The sequence below is a fragment of the Morchella importuna genome (genome assembly GCF_003444635.1).
Source record: "Morchella importuna strain M04M26 chromosome Unknown Morimp01GS017, whole genome shotgun sequence".
NCBI classification, from domain to species: domain Eukaryota; kingdom Fungi; phylum Ascomycota; class Pezizomycetes; order Pezizales; family Morchellaceae; genus Morchella; species Morchella importuna.
The window spans coordinates 925,470-945,142 of NW_025763414.1; the positions used below are offsets into that span (position 1 = coordinate 925,470).

At 51.0% G+C, this 19,673-nt stretch overlaps 8 protein-coding genes across 8 annotated transcripts; 2 read left to right on the forward strand and 6 right to left on the reverse strand.

Moving 5' to 3' along the window:
* Positions 1-162: 162 nt before the first annotated feature.
* LAJ45_06149 (uncharacterized protein) lies at positions 163-1,298 on the forward strand (the record flags this gene model as incomplete). The annotated part of the gene is made up of 2 exons (XM_046115716.1): positions 163-582; positions 660-1,298. The coding sequence occupies 2 exons, from the start codon at positions 163-165 to the stop codon at positions 1,296-1,298; spliced, it is 1,059 nt and encodes a 352-aa protein (XP_045971300.1).
* A 147-nt stretch (positions 1,299-1,445) lies between these two features.
* On the reverse strand, positions 1,446-5,403 carry LAJ45_06150 (uncharacterized protein; the record flags this gene model as incomplete). The annotated part of the gene is made up of 11 exons (XM_046115717.1): positions 1,446-1,936; positions 2,002-2,429; positions 2,483-2,618; positions 2,678-2,831; positions 2,895-3,031; positions 3,163-3,215; positions 3,269-3,686; positions 3,772-3,861; positions 3,919-4,677; positions 4,803-5,255; positions 5,319-5,403. 11 exons carry the CDS (start codon positions 5,401-5,403, stop codon positions 1,446-1,448), a joined length of 3,204 nt encoding a protein of 1,067 aa, XP_045971301.1.
* Positions 5,404-5,726: 323 nt separating this feature from the next.
* LAJ45_06151 (uncharacterized protein) lies at positions 5,727-6,513 on the reverse strand (the record flags this gene model as incomplete). Its single annotated transcript, XM_046115718.1, has 2 exons — positions 5,727-6,006; positions 6,071-6,513. The coding sequence occupies 2 exons, from the start codon at positions 6,511-6,513 to the stop codon at positions 5,727-5,729; spliced, it is 723 nt and encodes a 240-aa protein (XP_045971302.1).
* A 1,582-nt stretch (positions 6,514-8,095) lies between these two features.
* On the reverse strand, positions 8,096-9,415 carry LAJ45_06152 (uncharacterized protein; the record flags this gene model as incomplete). The annotated part of the gene is made up of 2 exons (XM_046115719.1): positions 8,096-9,212; positions 9,354-9,415. 2 exons carry the CDS (start codon positions 9,413-9,415, stop codon positions 8,096-8,098), a joined length of 1,179 nt encoding a protein of 392 aa, XP_045971303.1.
* Positions 9,416-10,023: 608 nt separating this feature from the next.
* Positions 10,024-12,201, reverse strand: LAJ45_06153 (uncharacterized protein; the record flags this gene model as incomplete). Its single annotated transcript, XM_046115720.1, has 4 exons — positions 10,024-10,134; positions 10,209-11,933; positions 12,000-12,041; positions 12,133-12,201. 4 exons carry the CDS (start codon positions 12,199-12,201, stop codon positions 10,024-10,026), a joined length of 1,947 nt encoding a protein of 648 aa, XP_045971304.1.
* Positions 12,202-13,412: 1,211 nt separating this feature from the next.
* LAJ45_06154 (uncharacterized protein) lies at positions 13,413-14,207 on the reverse strand (the record flags this gene model as incomplete). Its single annotated transcript, XM_046115721.1, has 5 exons — positions 13,413-13,513; positions 13,576-13,689; positions 13,787-13,904; positions 13,965-14,044; positions 14,138-14,207. 5 exons carry the CDS (start codon positions 14,205-14,207, stop codon positions 13,413-13,415), a joined length of 483 nt encoding a protein of 160 aa, XP_045971305.1.
* A 1,488-nt stretch (positions 14,208-15,695) lies between these two features.
* On the forward strand, positions 15,696-18,119 carry LAJ45_06155 (uncharacterized protein; the record flags this gene model as incomplete). The annotated part of the gene is made up of 9 exons (XM_046115722.1): positions 15,696-15,698; positions 15,766-15,845; positions 15,913-15,977; positions 16,103-16,313; positions 16,444-16,772; positions 16,853-17,129; positions 17,211-17,303; positions 17,378-17,795; positions 18,018-18,119. The coding sequence occupies 9 exons, from the start codon at positions 15,696-15,698 to the stop codon at positions 18,117-18,119; spliced, it is 1,578 nt and encodes a 525-aa protein (XP_045971306.1).
* Positions 18,120-18,824: 705 nt separating this feature from the next.
* LAJ45_06156 (uncharacterized protein) lies at positions 18,825-19,630 on the reverse strand (the record flags this gene model as incomplete). The annotated part of the gene is made up of 5 exons (XM_046115723.1): positions 18,825-18,957; positions 19,044-19,166; positions 19,222-19,393; positions 19,464-19,506; positions 19,580-19,630. 5 exons carry the CDS (start codon positions 19,628-19,630, stop codon positions 18,825-18,827), a joined length of 522 nt encoding a protein of 173 aa, XP_045971307.1.
* Between the last annotated feature and the right edge of the window lie 43 nt (positions 19,631-19,673).

Genomic DNA, 19,673 nt, shown 5'->3' on the forward strand with positions numbered 1-19,673 from the left:
GACAGAAGAAAAAAGGGTCCAGTGTTAGCTGCATGTACGAGTAGCCGTAGGGTAACATTGTCTGTAAATCTTGGCGCTTCAATTGAACCTTGAGATTCTCGGAATCCCCCCCACTAAGGTCACGGAATTCCATCGATATACGACAATTGCCCCCCCGTCACCATGCTGAAGGTTATAAACCGCAGCCTACGGGCCAAAAACCAGGCCTCAAGGGTCCTCACGCGCTGGAATGAAACGAAGGAAAAGGCGGCCATGAAGGATGGTATACGACAAGAAAACCACAGGAATCAGGTTATCGCAAAACAAATTAAGGCCTCTCGCATGGCGGAGAAGGAGGACCGTTTGCTAGGACCTATAGCTCCCCGTAGGGCAATTACGCAGGCGGACGCTCAGGAGTATGGAACAGTTCCCATAGAAAAACTCCAGCCACAATTTGTTCCTGCGGAACAGCGGATCAGATATTGGAACATTGCCCCGGGGGATAGGGTTGTGCTCTTGAAGGGACATGATAGGCATAAGATTGGAGTTGTTAAGAGTTTGGACAAGAAGAACAATGTGCTCACCGTTAAGGGAGTGAATATGGTAATTATTCCAGAGCACATACATGCCTTGGTCTCAAAATTAGGAAATAAATGCTTACCCAATCTTTTTGTAAAAAGGTTCCTATATTAAATCCTGATGCGACTGAGGGGAGCAGTCCAGTATTCTACATGGAAGCACCCGTCAAATACGAAGATGTCCGCCTCGTATACCCTCTGCCCGATCCCGAGACCGGAATTCCTAAAGATACGATCATTGCCAATATCAAAATGTCAAAGATTTTTACCAACAAGAAGACAAAGGCAAGAACTTGGGAGAGGTTAGTCCCTGGTATGGAGGGTGTTACGATCCCATGGCCTGAGAAGGAGGCCCCCAAGCGTGCCGACACAGCCGTCGATACCAAGATCTACGACGTCGATAATACCACCTTCAAGCCGACCTTGTTGATCCCACCGATGCCAGCGGGCGTGATTGATGAGCTCCGAAACAAGTACTCCAAGTTCAGGACAAGGCACGATCAGAGCTATATCGCCAAGAAGACTGCGGAGGAAGATGCAAGACTGGAACTGGCCCAGGCAAGGGTTTTAACACCGGTCCAGGAGCTCAACAGGAAGCTCAGGGAGGAGAGGAAAGCTTTGGGCAAGCCAGTCTTGTCCGATGCTATGTTGGAGAAGATTGGAAGAGTTATGGCACAGAACCGCCCAGAGCTATTGGTGGGCGTTCAGGCTGTTCCGGCTGGGGAGGAGGCGGTGGTGTAAATTTCAATTTATATATTTTCAATCACCCTGGATTTGTAATGGAGTGGGCCGAAATACCCTCATCCAATATTATTAAATTCTTTGTACATTATCCCAATAGAGGGGAAAAGAGGGTGGTGGAAAGTGCACTGCATGGAGACTTGCCATCTACAGCTCATCATCATCGTCATCATCCTCGATCTCGATATAAGCCTTATCTTGCGCCGTCTCCCCAAGCAGGACTTCCTCCGGCTGCACATCTTCTAGTTTGACCTCTTCCCCCTTTGCCAGGGTATCCCTTCTCATTTTGTAAAACTTATCCAGCGCATCTCTCCTCTGCTGCTGTGTCCAGCTTTCTACAAGAAGTGCAAACTCACCTACATCCTCAATTCCAAACATTTTGGCCATGGTGCAGAACTGCCTTCTCATGACATCTGCTGGAGGGTGAAACCTGTATCCCTTGAGGAGCCCGTTACCCCTAGTCTCTGTGCTGTCAAAAACTACTCTGTCTCCCATATCTGCATCTTTCGATGCTCGCGCTGCCCGCTTGCTGATTTGGGCTTCGACTTTAGATGTGCCAATGACCTCTGAATTCTCATGAGTATATGAGATGCCAGCTTCCGCAAGGATTGCCGAGACAGGATTCTGCGCCTTCTTCTCTATAGGTTGTTAGAGCAAAGCCGAAAGCACAGCACCAAGAAAAAGAGGACCCCCCAAAACTTACTATTCTCCAACGCCGACTTCTCCCCCGCCACAATCGCCGCCAACTGATTCAGCGCATTCTCGCCATTCACATCCTCCTCAAACTCCTCATCCTCCCAATCCTCCAGCTCCAGCCCCGCCACGGCAACACCGGCCTTCGACTCGGCCACGTTCGTCTTATTGACAATCTCCTTCAGGATGGTATTCTCCTGGAACGAGAACAGGTTCTGCAGCCCAAACAGCTCGCCCTTGTTCGCCTTGTCGCCCTGCACACCCGAGAAGTACCGCCGCTCCTCGGAGGCCCCGTAGCCGATGTTGGCTTGCTGCTGCTTGTAGATCTGGCGGGCGTAGACGATCTCTTCGATTGTGCCGGCGGAGATGAGGCGGAAGACTTCGACGTCGCGCGTTTGGCCGATGCGGTAGGCGCGGTCTTGCGCTTGGAGATCGTAACTAGGGGGTGATCAGTATGCCTGTGATTGATGATAATACGTTTGCGCCCTTACCTGGGATTCCAGTTGGGGTCGAAGATTACTACTTTGTTGGCGGCGGCGATGTTCAACCCTACACCACCAGCTCTGGTGGAGATGAGGAACACAAACTGCTCAGGGTCGTTGTTGAACTTATAGACAGCCTTTGCACCTACCCATACAACCAGTCCTGTCAGCGGAAACAATCATGTTATGCTGTGGAAAACCTACGATCCTCCAGCGCCATGGAGCCGTCCAGATAGCTAACGTTGTACTCCGTCGTCTGGAACAGCGTAAACAGTATCTTGAGCAGCGAAATACTATACGAGAAGATCAAGACTTTGTCTTCATTATCGTGCCAGAACTTGAGTAGCTTTCGCAAGACCTACACACATCTACATATGAGCAGCTACATCAGATATCACTCGGGCCTTGGACAAGCACATACGATCCATTTCCCGCACATCTCAGGGTCCATGTAGTTCGGTAGTTGCTCTCGACGACTTATTATCTCCCACTCGTTGGGTAGGCAGAGTTTTAAGAGCTCGAGCTTTGCCTTGCGTTTGTCGGTAGGTTCGTCGTTTGCTAGAGGTCCGTGTTAGCCAGTGCCATAGTATCAATTATCAATACAGAAAACCACAACAGCCCCTCTCATAAGGTTTCCATAATCCTATGCATCGAAGATACTACAAGGAATTAAAAAGGATATAACGCACTTGGAACCCAATTCGCCAAATGATTGCTCAACTGCTGTATCCGCTGTATGCACCTACACCCTGTCAGCACTCCCCTTCCCCCATCCATCCACCCAACATCACTCACGGAAACACCGCATCCTTCCACCTCCTCCCATCCGTCACCCTCGCAAAGCAGCACGCACCCCTCTTTGCCCCACTCCCACACCCACACACCTCCCCGCTCCTCCGAATCCCCTCCACCACGTCGCTCTCGAGAAAGTTCTCGTACGCAACCTTCTGCCGCGCCGTCAGCGGGCAAAACACAACCTTGTCGCTCTTCTTGGGCAGCTGGTCCGCAATCAGGCTCTTCATCCGCCGCAGGAACATCTTGGGCAGCAGGTTGTTGACCAGCAGGCGGGCGACCTCGCGCGCGATGCCAATCTGCCGCAGGGTGGCGTCGTGCGATTGGCCGATCTTGAGGGGCGCGCAGATGGTCGATTTCCATTCGGACATGGTGGAGACGGCGCCGGGGCGGCACCAGTTGAGGAGGGTCCAGAGTTCCTCTGGGGTATTGTTAGTGGAGAAAAGTGGGTGGTGCGATCATTGACACTGGGTAAAAGTGATCATTGACCTAAGGAAGGGGCATACCGTATTTATTCTGGATGGCAGTGCCGGTAAGGCCGATCCGGCAGAGAGCGTTGATCTGGTTTAGATCCTGTGTGACGAGTGATTTGCGTTCTGTATATTGTCATTAAAACTAAAACCTGTAAATATGTATATTGCGAATGTATATACCTTTGATAACATGGCACTCATCCACAATGACACAATCCCACTCTACCCTGTTCACCTCGTCCCTATGATTCTTATACGTCGTACTCGTCGTAATCATAATCTCGCACATGCCACTCCTCGCCGTCTCCACCGCCGCCGTCCTCTGCTCCCTACCCCCATGAAACACCTCGACCGCCCACCACCCCCACGTCTCCAGCTCGCTACACCAATTCGCAATCAGTGTCCCAGGGCAAATCACCAGCACTATCGGATACCATCTCTCCGCGCGCCGCATCTTGCGCATTCGCTTCCTGTCGCGCTCGTCGGCGGTCTTGCCGAAGGCGGCCGTCAGGAAGGCAATGATCTGGACGGTCTTGCCGAGCCCCATGTCGTCGCCGAGAATGCAGCCGGTCTGGAAGACAAAGTTGCGGTGCAGGAAGGCGGCGCCGGTCACCTGGTAGCTGCGCAGGTATTGGGCGATGGGCGCGGGGATGACGCCAAGGGAGGTGGGGAGGGGGATGTCGGCGTAGGGGGCGCTGGGGGTGGTCTTAAAAGCGGGTTTGGTGGCGAGTGCGGTGTTTTCGGTGTCGTTGAAGAGGTCGCTGGAGTCCGGGGGGAGGCGGAGGGCCGGGTGTGGGGTGGTGGAGTCGAGGGAGGCGGCGGCGCGGTCAAGAGCGCGGCGGCGGGCGAGGAGGTGTTGCGGGAGCCTGACTTCTGAGAGGGAAGGGTCGGGGGTGTCGGCGTTTGCTGTGGTGAGGCGGGACCTTTTGTGAGAGGTGGCTATAGGAAGTGGTATCAGCATGGGCCTTTGGGAAGCATATAGGATTCGTATTTATATATGTACAAAAGATAGCTACATAGACAGCAGGAAATAGGAATAAGAAACCAGAAAATGTGTATCATACCTCCTCCATTAGTCCCAAATGTCTTCCTAATATCAGTACCCGAACCAGAACCCTTCCATCCCGAAGCATCTTTGCGATCTGCCCTGACTTTCTTCTCACCCGTGGAGACCGCAGATGCCTTCCGCTTCCTGCCCCCAGCTGTTTCCTTCCTCTTGCGGTTCCACTCCTCGTAGCCGTTCTCTTCTTCGCCCTCGGACCATACGACGCGGTTGCCTTTGCCGTGCTTGTGCTTGACGGTCCTCACCTCTTCTTTGATGGGGGGAGTTGCTGGCACTTTCTCTTCCTCTTCTTCTTCTTCTGAGGGTGGGTCTGGAGACTCTTTCTGAGGTGCAGCTACAGGTCGAGACGGTGCAGGTGCGGACGCAGACTTCCTATGCAACACTGGCACATAGCCCAGGTCGTCATCGTCTTCATCGTCGTCGTCGCTGGATATGGGGACTGAATTGGCTGTACCTGCATTTCATTTATTAGGACGACATTAGCCAAAGTGAGAAACATAAAGGTGCAGACCCTTACCATTGTTTTGAGCTTTCTTCAGCTCTTTGGGAAACGAGTAAGGGTAAGAGACATCTCGATCCAGGTCGTCGTCGTCGGAAGACATGTTGGCGGTGGTTGGTGTCTATGTGCGGTCTGTGCTCCGACAACGGACGTTCAGGAAGACGCGTCTGGGGTCTGAGAGCACTTTAACGTGTTTCCGCACGTGACACGCAAGGGTGCTCGTAACGCTAGCACAAGGGCACAAGCAAGGGCTCTTCGTGGTAATGATAGAATGCACATCTAAATATCTACTCTACTTGGTAATGATATCTACAGCAAAGAGTGGAATTGCCCCAGCTTGAGTATGTATATACACCCCCCCAATTCACCGTATATACATCCAGAATTAAAAATACACGCAGCGCTAGCTCTGCCCCCCCCCCCCCCCTAGAAGAACGACCCAAACCACTTCTGCGCCCTCATCATGACGCCCTCCACGCTGAGCTTTGGCCTGACATCCAGGTAGAAGCTCACGGCCTCTGGCTGCTTGGGGTCGTGCTTCCCGCTGTAGAAGTCAATGACATAATCAATCTTCTTCCCACAGCGGTCGACTGTCCAGTCGTGTCTGTCAAACGGCGCATGGTATCCAAACAGCACCCTCATCCGTGCCTTCGGCGTCAGCTTCTGCGAGTCGCCCGAGAAGGAGACCAGCTTCGGCCCGCCACACCTGCAACACCAATTGTCAAAGCCAATTCACCCCCCAGAGCAAACCAGAAAGGGCAGAAACTCACTTCTCGCTCCCCCTCCCCTTCTCCCACTCCTTAATCTCCTTCCACGCCCTCTCATTGACCGCATTATGTATCGGCACAATCGTCCTCATATCCTCCGCCTTCGGATCCCAGTCCTTGCGCTTCATGGCATTGAAGAACATCTCCTCGCTGGGATATATCCAGCGCCCATTCGCGCCCTTCGTCGTGTGCGGGTTGTGCTCCGAGTTGCTCCCCTCGGTCCCCGCGCGCGGGATCGAGGAGACCTCGCGCTCCGTGCCGAGTCCCGCCATCGTGTTTGGTAGCGGCGGGTGGTTGGGCGGCAGCGTCTGGTCCATGGTCGACGAGTCGCAGGAGGCAGAGGGCTTCGTAGTAGCATTGAGCCATGCGGAGCGCGTGCTGTGGTCCACGGGGCAGACGGGCGCCTCGGGGACCTCGGTGGTGCCAGTGGGTTTGGGCTCGCTCATCGCTTTTTCTCGCTTTTTTTTTGTGATTGTGCGCCGGGAGTAGTGGGGTGGGCGGCGAGTGAGAGTTGATGTGGCGGGGTGCGTGCGAGTTCTGGGATCTCCCGCCGATCATGGAATTTTGGTTTGCGCTGATCCGGTGGAACCCTAACCCTGTATGGAATAGCCTTAGCGGTGCATCATGGGCTATCACTCGGCTCTAGTGTCTTACCCCTCGAGTAGAATTAGCATAAGTCTGCTAACAGTAACAAATACGAACTATGGAATAGCCATTATAGACGAGTCTGGATTTAATATTCAAGGTAGGCAATGGCCCAGAATAATAGTTGGAAATTTAATCCTCCACAGTCGACTCAACCAATATATCTAGCTACGACCTTACCCATACTAATATATCACAAATCCCAGCAAACCAACGCTCATGTGCCCTTGAAAGCTTCTTATTTTATTGATCTCACAAACCGCCAACGAAAGCCCTCTCATCATCAAGCTCAAGACTCAAGTTCATAGACTAGATGAACATAGCTACTTTCCTTATCTCACAATATGTATCAACCCCCCCTCCACAACTTTGTTGACCAGAGGCGCACCCCCGGCGCCGCTTCTCCCGGGGGGGAGACTTGAGCCCAATATATATCGCAATGCGGTTCATAACCCCATCGGCGGCAATACTCATCGGGCATCGATATGTGTAGAAGTATGTCTTTGTCCCCCCCCCCCCCCCCGGTTGGCTCCTATTGGCCTTGATATACCTGTTAGTCGTTACTGTTATTAAGCAATTGCTATGCACAATTCAGTTCCATCTACATGTAGACACCATGGCCAATTACAATAAACTATGTATGGCCAGGACAACCTCAGAGCAAACCCCAAACTAGTCCTACCGCCCTATTTCTGATATGTGGGAGCCCTGCAGTACTTTTTGTGTCTCTAATCCCACACTAGGGGAGTATTGGGGGGGGGATTACCACTTGAGAACTCTCTCTGGAACGTGTTTCAACGTATCTTCTAGGGCCTATGTCCTCCTGGGCTTACCGGCTCTCTTAGTTGATTCTTGGTGCCATTTTCTTCTGTATCGTAGCTGCACTTGTAGATACATGTGGCCGCACTACCACCTGGGATTCTTTGAAAGATTTATTGTTACCTTCTAGAGCCTAAGTATTCCATCCTCCCAAACCCTCCCTCCTCATGGGATAAATGTGGTATCAATCTCTCTACATAGCCCCCATGATTGCACTTCGACCCATCTTAATTACATGATCGTTGCATAGATGTCAATCCCCTTCCTCCCTCTCTATGAGCTTGACTCCACCCAGGGCGTGACATGAGGGTTAGAATGTAGGAAACCTTTTCAAGCTATGTTGTTTTATGATAGCGTATTCGATCACACCACATCATCGCACCTCACATACCACACCTAATACTCGATATCACGCCCAGCCCGGGCCCAGCAAAGTAGTTTATTTATTGCTAAATATATCGCGCAGGGTAAAGGTATAAGCCATGCAGTAGCAGTAGCATCAACTAGCAGTAGTAATCTCTGCCAAAAACACAAAAGAAAAATAATTATTACAACACCCCAAGTCTACTTGCTCAACGCCCTCGGCAGCCCCTGCGCATCAATCAAGCTCTCCCCCGTCTTCACCGGCCCGCCGCCCACACTCGTCAAAATCACCCTCCCCACCCCCTCGCGCAGACTCTCGCCCACATGCACATCGAAACCCTCAGGCACACTCGCCGCCACCTCCTGCGCCTCCCACCCGGCCACGCCCGCCGTATAGCGCCTCAGCGCGCCGAGCACAAGCGCCTGATTCGCCTCCTCATAATACACGACGCAGTTCGGGCCCGCATCAAACGTGTACGCCGCGACGGCCCTGCCCGCAACGCGATTGATCTCCTCAACAACGCGGATGCTCGCGCGCGAGACATCGTTGAGGTAGAAGATGGGCGGCATGGTGTCCAAACACACCGCATGGAACTGGTTCGAGTCGGCCATCGTCAGTGCCGCGAAGCTCTCAAAGTCGCGCTCGAGCACGGCCTTCTTCATGGCCGCCATGCGCTTCGGCACGACGTGCTTTGCGCGGTGCTCAAACAGCTCGGAGGTGGCGACGGTGGCCTGCATCCCGCTGGTGGAGGAGACGCCCTTTTTGGCCGCCGACACGACAAGGATGGCGGCGCGCATGGTGGGCCAGTGCGACGCCTCGGCGACCTGCACGGCGAGGGAGTCCGAGCCGTCCGCGGCGGCGCCCATCTCCCAGGCTACATACCCGCCAAAGAGGGAGCGGCACGCGGAACCCGAGCCCTGGCGCGCAATGCGCGACAGGTCCGTGGGCGAGTCGGGCAGCTCATACAGATCCGCAATGGCACGGACGAGGGCGGCAAAGCCGGCCGCGGAGGATGCGAGCCCCGCGGCGGTGGGGAAGTTGTTCTCCGAGACGATGTGCACGTTGTACTCGCTGAGCTTTGGCAGGGCGGGGTCTGCGTCCTCGAGCTTCTTGCGGAGGGCCTTGAGTTCGCGGAAGCAGGCCTGCTGGCGTGCGCCGGAGACGTCCTGCGGCTCGTTGTTGAGGTAGAGGCGGTTTTCGGTGAAGGTGGGGGAGCAGGCGGCGGTGGTGTGGGTGCGGAGGTCGGATTGGGAGAGGGTTACGGAGAGGGAGGAGTTTGTGGGGAGGTTGAGCTTTGTGTCGCACTTGCCCCAGTATCTGTGGGGAGCGGGGGGAGGTTAGTATGCGTGTGATGGGGTGCGATGCAATTGGGGGGGGGGGGGGGGGATACAGAATAGGGGGCAGATGGCGGGGTAGGTGAGAAGCGGTGAAGCAGGGAGTGCTGGGGATGAGACATACTTGATGACGGCAATGTTGACGGGAGCAGTGGTGCTCGCAACATACATCTGAGGGCTCGACATTTGGGATGAATTGGTGTCTGTGGTGGTGATAGTTGATGGATGAGCGATGAGTGATGAGTGATGAGAGATGAGAGATGAGAGAGATGAGGGGTGAGTGATGATGAGGGCACTCAATTGCTCTGTGTCTGGCTGCTGTGGGTTGTTGGGGAGAAGAAGAGGGGGGCCGGGGTGTATTTATTTGGGGGAGAGGAACTGTCTCAGCAGTGGAAGCGTTGAGTGTGGACTCGTTGAGTGTGAGTGCAGCCCGCAACCTTCTCATTCTGCCAAGCTGACCCCCAGCCCCGAGCAGCGCTAGCAACCTGAACTCTGCTGCTGCCATGCCCGACTGTTACGTGCTCTAATCTGCATGGGCCCAGGGAACTTAAGCTTATTCAACACTGAGCTTAACACAAACACACACACACACACACACACACTCTCTCTCTCTCTCTCTCTCTCTCCCCCCCCCCCCCCTCTCTCCACACTCACACTCACATAGCATACCATCAATAGTCATTCAGAGTCCACATATTCTCAAACACCACCCGCTAATGATAGATAACAATATAAGAATGATAATAACATGATTCCGACGAGGCCCCTCCTCCTCCTCCTCCTCCTCCTCCTCCTCACTTCTTGCTCTCAAAATGGTTCTCCACCGCATCAATCAGATCCGCCTTCTTCCCCACCGCAATCAGCCCCTGCGAGTCCAGCCATCCCTTCAGTTTCGCCACCGTGAGCTACACACATACGCACCGCCGTTCATTAGCACACCCATCTCCGCTGCAAGGGGACGGGGAATTCAAGCACAAACCTTATTCAGCGTATTCGTCTTATACGCACTCTCCACCTCGTCGCCGCCACCCGCACCCGCCTTCTCACTCTTCACCCTCTTCGCTGGCCCCCCGCCCTCCCTCACATTCACCACGCTCCTCTTCGTGCCCGTCTTCTCACTGGTCACCGCCATGCCCGCCGTGGCCTCCAGCAGCTCGTCGAACCACTCCTTGCACTGCGCCCCTGTGTACTTTTCAATGAGCTTATACTTTGGCAGCGTCGGGTCCGCGGCCTTCTCTGGGAGGTCCTCGTCCAGCGCGATCGCCTGCAGGATGCGGTAGTGCCACTGCAGCGCGGGGTTGGAGTACTTCTCGGGTATGTAGCCCTTTGGCATGTGCAGCTGCTTCACCACCGCCCGCATGCGGTCAATGAGCCGGGCGGGCGCTTTGACAATGGGCACGTCTGGGTTCTGGCGCATGTCGTCGGCAAAGGGGATGGGGATGAGGAAGAAGCCCGGTGGGTGTGTCTGCACGCCGTCGATCACGACTTCGATGGATGGGTAGAGGGCGCACACTTGGGGTGGGCCGCCGCGCCGAGTGATGCACCATGCAATTCCCATCTTGTTGGAGTCGGCAAGCTTTTTGTGCAGCGCTGCAAATGTCCGTGTGGAGCCTACGTGTGTGGATTCGTCTGGGTATATGAATTTTGCGGGCTTGACGTTGTGCTCAAACTGCAGTGAGGCTGCCGGTTTGAAGCCCAGGATGCGGATGACCGGTTCCCCAAAGTAACGCATGGCTTTCATCTCCTCTTGTGTAAATACCACCTGTTCACCCCCAAACTTGTAGGCTTTCCGTATCTCGGTTTTCTCCACAACTCTAGCGGTCTCTGCCGCAACTTTCGTAGTGACACCCGTGACAAGCTGGGCTCGTTCTGCAGAGGTAAAGACATAGTGAGACCGTGCCTTCTCCTGCCGTTTATAGAGCATGTACCCTTTTACGCCTATGAGCAACCCCGGCCCAATCTCCATCTTCGTGTTGAAGAGCGCACGCTTTGCCGTGGACTTTGAGAGTATAGAAGAGACCATCTCCTTCAGTCTCACCGTTCCATCCGCCGTCGCAGACACCACCATCTCCGCATCCTCATCCTCTCCTGGTGCTCTGTACACCACATCGTCCCAAAACCGTGCCGCATCGAAACCACCCGGCTTTCCCGGCTGTGCAATGAAAAACGGCTCGATCCTCACACCGAGATCATATAGATCCCGCGCGCGGGTGATGGCGCTATTCCGCAGCGCCTTGTCCTTGGCATGCGGGTCATCGTTATCCGTAACCACAAACAGCCGCCTCGACTGGAAGTTCGCCGCCTTGGTCGTAAAGATCTGGTTTGCGGCAAAGAGCACATTAGCCATCGAGACGGGCTCGTCCGACGGCGCGAGGAGCGCCGAAAACTCTGCGGGGTCGGAGATGAGGTTCTTGAGCTCGCGGATCCCGGTGGCATCGGGGACGTCGAGGTCGAGGAGGAGGTAGCAGTGCTGGTAGCCGCTGTCGGTGGTGAACTTTGTGGTGGCCGTGCCAAAGAGCAGGATGCCAATCATGTCGGCGGGATTGGAAATGATGCGGGATTGAAGGACGGAGTAGGCGCATTGGAGGGCAGTGAGGACGGCGGAGCTTGGGGTGGCCTTCTTGGATTTGGGCTTTTCGGTGTCCTTGGGTGAGGAGGGTGGGTCTTCGGTGTCATCGTGGGTGGCGAGCATGGACTCGGAGACCTGGGGGGAATGGGGAGGTCAGTGCTGTGGACTTGGAACTGGCATGAGGGCAAGCTGTCTGCATACGTGGATTGCAAATAAAATGGCATCTTTTTGCGATTGGTATTGCTATATTTTCAGAGAAAGAGAAACTAGCGTCAATAGCAGCTCTTTAGGCATGTAGAATAGATAGGAATAGCATGATGTCTATAGAATCTACCTGAATATCTTCCTCCTCCTCCTCATCAACCTCATCATCCTTGGGCGTCCATTTGCGTTCCGTCGACATGTCTTTCTGCAACTGTGGGGGATGTCGATTGGAGAGGAATCAAGACAGACTTCCTCGAGCGGGAAGAAGAAAGAAAGAAGACACAGCAGATATATAGAGACAAGACAGATATACAAGTCCCTGGGGAGACGCGTCGTCGTTGCAGCAGCGCGTCGGCCACGCGACGAGGAGTCATAAATTGATTCTTGGCGGCGTGACCATCGCAGGCGGACGGGCTTGTCCTCATTGGGAACTTGCCTACTAATTGACATCGATGTTCACAGCCACATGGTGCGGGCCACCACCTCCCCTGCTTGGTTGCCATGCGAGTGAGAGCCAGTGATTGAGATCCCTACCACCTTCGAGTGCAGGGAGCAAATGGGCCCAGCTACGCGGCGGGTAAATAGAGTACCTGGGGCAGGTATATACTCTATGTACTCTAGAGTATGTAGGTAATGGGGAACCGGGACGATTAGGAACATGCATAGGCTGCCTACTCTACCATTGGTATTTGGTGGGTACATGTATGTAGTAGGTCATGGATGTAAAGTAGAGCAGTCACGTACCTACTCTACCTACATGTAGGTTTTGTCTTGTACGTCACGCAAGCTCCACCCTACTCGAATTACATGAGTGAGTACATAGGGCGGACAAAAGTAACCATGTATGTATGTACGGTACTCTACGTACAGTATGTACTCTACGTACAGTATGTACTCTACGTACAGTATGCACGCATCGCCTCTCGGATACTTAGGCTCCATCGCAATGGGCACCCTGCAGCTCAGCTTTCTTTTTTTTTTTCAGATTTTTTTTTCCTTTCACCCCGTCCTCTTTTCTTCAATGTGTTTCGATTAACGATGGTTTGGAACTAGTGGTACATATACATATTATTCAAGGCGTGGATGAGTGTAAGGGTATATACTTTGTAGGAAAGGAAGAAAATAGAACTCGCATGGAAGTCGCACTACCCCTCCCCAAGACGCCGAAACACCGATGCCCCCCAGTCTATGGTCCATGAGGTTTTCGCAGAAATTATATGCGCATGAGAGCAGCATATTTCCTTCCCGATCAAATTTTCCTTCCTCCCCCCCTTTCTTTCTCTCCCCCTGTTTTAGTGTTTGTGCTTATGTGGTTTCCCACAACTCAAAAGATGCCCATTCGTGCTCCCCAGGTCTCACCCTTTGGTGAAACAATGATCTGGTAAGGGAACGGGTTTAAATCGTTTGTGGTTATTGGGGGATATGGTCCTTCCGTAGACTAGCCGTGGTAATGATCTCGAGTACCGCTTTCTGGAGTTGGTGTTCAAGTGACGCTCGGGCCCTCGCGCGGTCTGGAGGGAAAAAAGGTCAATAGGCACTTCTTCACTGGTGGTTGGGTGAAAGATTATCCTACCAGAGTCGGTCTTAATAGTAACTAGTGTGACATTGAGCACCCACTGTTCCCAACAAACTTTCTCCTCTGCCTTGGAAAACCATGCTTTCTTTGGTCTTCTCTCGTAGAACTCGACTGCAAAAAAGAAAAAGAGAAGAATCATGTCAATAATCGTCTGCGCAAACCACTACCACGAACACCTTCTCAAATTATCAAAAAGGGTTATAGTCACCTGCTATTTGTCCCCGATGAGGCTTTGATCCAGTACTAGTAGAGGCTTCTATGGCCTTGATGAGCACGTTCGTGCGCTCATCTATGAGCTCCTCAAGTTCGGGGTCGTCCACTGCAGGCTGCGTGTTGGTAAGCTTCGAGTTCCGTATGGACTGTTATTTTTGCTGCAGCAGACATACCAATGTAAGGTCGAGCAGGTCTCGAGTTTTCGGACGAACCGTGGGGAAGAAACGATGGAAGAATATGGTAGAGATGACACCTTGGATTCAGACAAAGGCCGGAGAGCATATCTATTAGCATGCGTCTAACCATTAAATGCGGGGATGCGAGAGAAGAATAGGAAAAGCAATACCTTTTACGATATCCTTCACGAGCGCCCGGTCGGCGAGAACCTCCAGTGAGAAGACGGGCGGCCGTTCCATCCCATCGTCTTGAAATGAAGACACAACTACTATCTCGATATCACCAGTTCCAGACAAAGAGCTGGCGGGTTGATGTGCTTAAGTAGTCTATCTGCTTTTGCTTGGTAGTAATTTTTTCCTCGGGGGGGCGAGCAGGGGCAGTTTGCACGGCTGGTTATTGGCGGTTAGCGTCGTTGTTGTTGCCGTTTTTAGCGTGAAGCTCCCGGTTGACTAGTACTTGTTAGGACGAGAGTGGTCGATTTGTGAAGGTCATCCTCTGCAAATAAGGGACAAGTTAAATGAAGAGAGAGAAAGAAGAGTGTGGAGATGCAAGAAGGGGTGGGGTTGGGGGGAGATAAATGAAGCGGGAGTCGAATAGATACTAATAAGATCAGGTTCTAGGAATGACGAAAAAGGAGGGGCAGATGTATGTAGCACCAAGCAACACCTGAGGGGTATCATTCACTCTGAGGATGGGATATTGCAGCGGGTGATGCTGGTGATGATGTTGATGGCCCTGACTAAGGAAGGAAGTAATACAACCAACGGATTGGGTATACTTACATGGGGAGGAGGTGGATTTGGCAACCTCAACAGTCTTAAAAGTCTTAAGATAGGTTGAAGTTATGGACGCTCGAACTGAAATATAGGTACCGTAGTATCTGATGGGTGGGGTGGTGGTTATTGAAAGGTGTGGTTGTACTCCTACCTACTTGTGCTGCCGTTTGAGAGTCTTCGGGTCACGTGTTGGAACACCTGACCAGGGATGACTACATGTAGATACCTACATATACATTAAGGCCCCATGACAAACTCAGAGCTAGAGTTATAAACTACGTCATAAACTCGGACTATCATAAACTGCTGTTTTTAACTGAAAACTGGCATAAACTCAGATTCAATTTTCTAATTTTGACCACCCAAATTACCCTAACCCACCCTAAATACCAATTTTTGCACTAAAATTACCCTAGCCCACTCCCAAAATGGCTGTTGAGTTTATGATCATGACACCCAGGTTTTCGACAGCCAGTTTTTAACCAGTTTAAAACTGTCTGTCATACATTCAGTTTAAAACTCCCGAGTTTCTCACGGGGCTCTAATGTACATACATGTATTAACAAAGGATTCAGAGGAATTGCCTCTCAAATACGTATGTACCTCCATATCTGTGATGAAGTAGGGAAGTTGTGTACGTACATTGCAGCCAAATAGCATGCTGGTGAAGAGCGGTTTCTAGTTTGTAGGTACATCTCTACGAGTTGCAAAAGGATCATTGCCACTTTTTCATGTGAGGCTTATAAATGGCCGGTTCCTTAAGCCATGTATGTACATACTAAAAGCATCTGCACAAATAGATCTCTTTGCATTTTATCGCAAAATCATATTTCGAACCCTAACCCTATACATGCCAATTTAGTCACTTCTGAGATTATCACGTGATCACCGAAGCGCTCTTCGAATCCGGACACCTATGATAGGACCAGCCCTTTGCCGCCCACCAAAGAAATGGTGCCTAGGCAGTACAGATCCTTAGACCTCGGCCACCCGCGGCTGTAACTAGGTAGCAACCATTTAGGAAGCAGCGCTCGTGAACCAAACATGCCGAAACAACTCCCTTGCCCTCACATTCAAATTTCTCACGCTCAAGTCCTACCAGTACGTAAGATAACAGCGCTCAGTTTAACTCGCACTCATACGTGTTATTGATCCTCTATACTTACAGTATTGCAATCAACTATCCGACAAATAGAGGCATAGAGAGCTCGAGGTACAGTGGCAGAAGAAAAAGTGCGTGTTCAGTATCAAGAGCTATTCCTGTCCAATCGCTCGTTTCTTCCACCCCACCCCTATCCTCCACCTAGCTCAATTTGTCCCTTCTCCGCCATGAGAATATAATCACCAACAGAAATTAGATCTCCTTCATCCTTCTACTGTTCTCATTCTCCAACACTTATATATCATCTCAATGTTCAAAGCTACGCGTAACTTTCTCAGACGCAACCGCACAAATTTCGCTATCGGCTTTGGCCTTGTTGGCGTCGGCTATCTCGCAACCAACTATGTCATATCAAAATTCGCAGATGCCAAAGACCGTATGTCAAGTGACCGAAGAGCTCGCGAGAAGTAATTAATTCGTATTCTCTCTGCCCTGCCATGGGACTCAATCTATCACTCCCTCATTGTGTCTCATGGCCCCCGCCGCTCCTCAATATTAAGTTCTTTCACTGAGTAGTGTGGCTGATAGTGCGAGCAGGCTCACTCGAAGATTCGAACAGTACCAACAGGATTGCACGTTGACAGTCCTTGCACTGCTCCCCACGGCTACTGAGCACATTCTCGAGGAGCTACCCGTCGAGAAGTTGACCCAGGAACTGCAGCAGAAGAAGGCTGCACGGATCGCAAAAACCCGGTCAGTAGCAGATGCTTCAGAGGCGTCCACGGCTGCAACTTTCCCTCAAAAGGATGACGATACACAGTCACTTCAATCTTTTGCCTCAGAGTCTTTTGTCATGGCAGCAAAGGATGGAGAGGAAAAGCCCCGGAAATCAAAGAATCAGCTCTGGGATGAAATCAAGATAAGCTGTATGGTGGCTTCTTCTGAAATTGGTGCTTTACGGGTATTAGTTATAACTTAGCTGATGATGAAAATGATGATACTGCAGCTTTAACAAGATCGTTGACACTTATTTACACACTGGCGCTATTAACGATCCTAACTCGGGTTCAATTGAATCTTCTTGGCCGCAAAAAGTACCTTTCCTCCGTTGTTTCTATCGCTGAACGCGAGGGTGAACACACCATTCATATGGAAGAAGAGGGCTATGGTACGGATATGGCGACGAATCATCAGTACTTGACGTTTTCATGGTGGCTCCTTGATAGAGGATGGCGAAATGTTGCTGAGAAGGTTGAGCTAGCCGTTAAGCAAGTCTTTGGGCCGTAAGTGACTCCGCTGTGAAACCGGCGCTATGGCATGGTGGATTATAACAAATTTGGTTACTAACAAGATTGAACCTGTAGTTGGAACGCTCGAAGTACCATATCATTAGGTCAAATGAAAGAGTTGACGGCTCAGACTAGAAAAATAATTGAGGGTGAAGGAGTAGAACCAAGGTACTTTCAATCAACTATAGGCCCTCAAGTCATGGGTCGCATATCAGGACTTTTTTATCTAAAAGTGTATGCAGCACACGGTGGCTTCTCTTTCTTCTACCCCCGAGGTCGGAGGAGGCTATGGTTCTCGCTCAATCTTCAACCTCCACCGCCGAAGTCCAAGAGGGAACCACTACCGACCCGGTTTCACCATCTCTCCGTAGACTACTCGACGAGACATCGGACTTAATCGACTCCCCAACGGCCAACACGGTCATGACGAAGATGCTCAACGCAGCGTTCACGTTTCTGCTTGAGTCAAAATTAACAGATAATGCCTTTAAGCTCAAGGCGACCGCACTGCCACCGACACAGCCATCAGAGGAGGCAAGAGGTAGCGGGGAGGACAATGATGTCGGGGATGCAGCGACCACAAAATTTGCAAGTGTATTGGCGGCCCTGACTAGACAGGCACACTTGATTGGGAAAGACATGCCGAATGAGTACTTACAGGTATGTCTAGCCTAAAACATTTTTGCCTTTTTCTTCACCTTCCAATTCCTTTTTCTACCGCTTCTCTTTCCCTTAGTGGTTTTGTTTGCAATCACCCTCTGCCGTGGATACATAAAATACCTTGTAAACAGGGGATGGGGAATATGTGGGGTGCTGCGGTTGGGTACTCTAATCTGCTGTCGTGCTACTGTGCTAATTGATGGGGTTGAATTGACTGGACAGGTAATGGAGCAACAAACGGAACTGGAGGCGTTTAGCGCTTTAGTTTATTCGTCTAATTTTGACTACGTTGCGCAATCGGGAGACGATGGTGTTGCGGCATAAAATCTGTTGCTTTCGGACCGCTTTTTTGTAAGTGAAAAAGAATCTTAAACGCTTGTTAGATGTAGTTAGATAGAGTACCCATCTTCTTTTCTACGTACTCCTAAAACAGAAGAGATCTGTCCTTTATATGCTCCGCACCTAAATGCGACATGGGAGCGATGAGTACCTCTATGTAACGTCCCGGATGAACTGTTGTAATTAGAGTCCTCGCTAAATATATTACGATTTATGGGAACTGGGTTAAGGTTGCGGTTTGGGATTCGAATAGGGTGGTGGAAGACAGTTAGATTACAAGAATCGAAATCCCTTCACTTAACAGCCAAAACCTTTTAGAAATCACAACTTATCTCGGACCATGATGACCGATTAAGACTATAACTGGGTGGACCTCAAGAGCGACCCAACATTTCTTGGAGAGGAGATTTTGTTTCTTCGACAGGATTCATAATTCCATTCCTCGTTGTACAATAGGGCTTGACATTGGGAAAAAAAAAACATGGAAACAAAGAAACCCTAGCCTACAAGAAAGGAAAGATGCATTCTAGAAAGAAAAAAAACCATCTTCATTACCAATACTCCCGGAATTCCAATCCCCCAACCGATTTCCCAATAGTATTTTCCCCTCCCATTTTTGTTCCTGATTCACGATATCAAGGTCTCATTTTCGTTCCGCCATCTGCACAATGACAACACCATCGTAAATGCTTACAAAGACTTGTCAAGGCCAGCGGCGTCGGCCTTCGCGCGAAGGTTGGCTGATGCAGGGTTGGTGTTGGATCCAGCGAATCTCCTCGAAAAAACGGGAAGAAGGAAAGAGCGGAAAACGACCTGGGCACCGCTATTCAAAAGAAGGCAGGGTATTAGCGTTGACTCGAGGGCCAATCGGGTATGGAGAGTGGGGAAACTCCAGATGGAAAAAAATACCTGAACTGGGGCAATCCCAGCCACATGATCAAGCCGAACTTGAAAACGAAGTAAAATGGGAGCCAGTATGTGACAGAAAACGCAGATTCAAGAACGTTGAAAAAGGCGAAAACAACCCAGTAACTAAAATAATTAGTCAAATGTAGGGGACGACTGATGGCCAAGGGGGCAGACTTACGTGAGCCATTGGGTATCGTCAACTTTAGTTGTAGTAAAGAGAGCGTTAAGTGAATAGTAGCCAGGAATGAGGAATCCAGCCAAGTTCGTCAAGAATTGACCTCCGTAGTTGATGAAAATGAGGAAGAAGTAAACGAATCCCAATCCACCAATAACGTAAACCTTAGGAACACCTAAGGGGAGTCAGTTAGTATAATCATTCGAGAGAAAAACGGAAATAGAAGAGATGGAGATGTAAATTACCAGTTTGACTCTCTAGATTGTTCAAAGCTGGATATTTGGAAAGCTAAACATGTACGAGTCAGCTAATTCATAATCAATAACGGATACCTTATAGATGTTTTTCAATAAGAACGAACCTCTTTGTCGAGCTGGGAAACAAGATGTTGGGCTTTATCTTGGAAGGACATGGTGGCAGATGTGATAAGACTGAGTGGACGTTTAAGCGCTAAA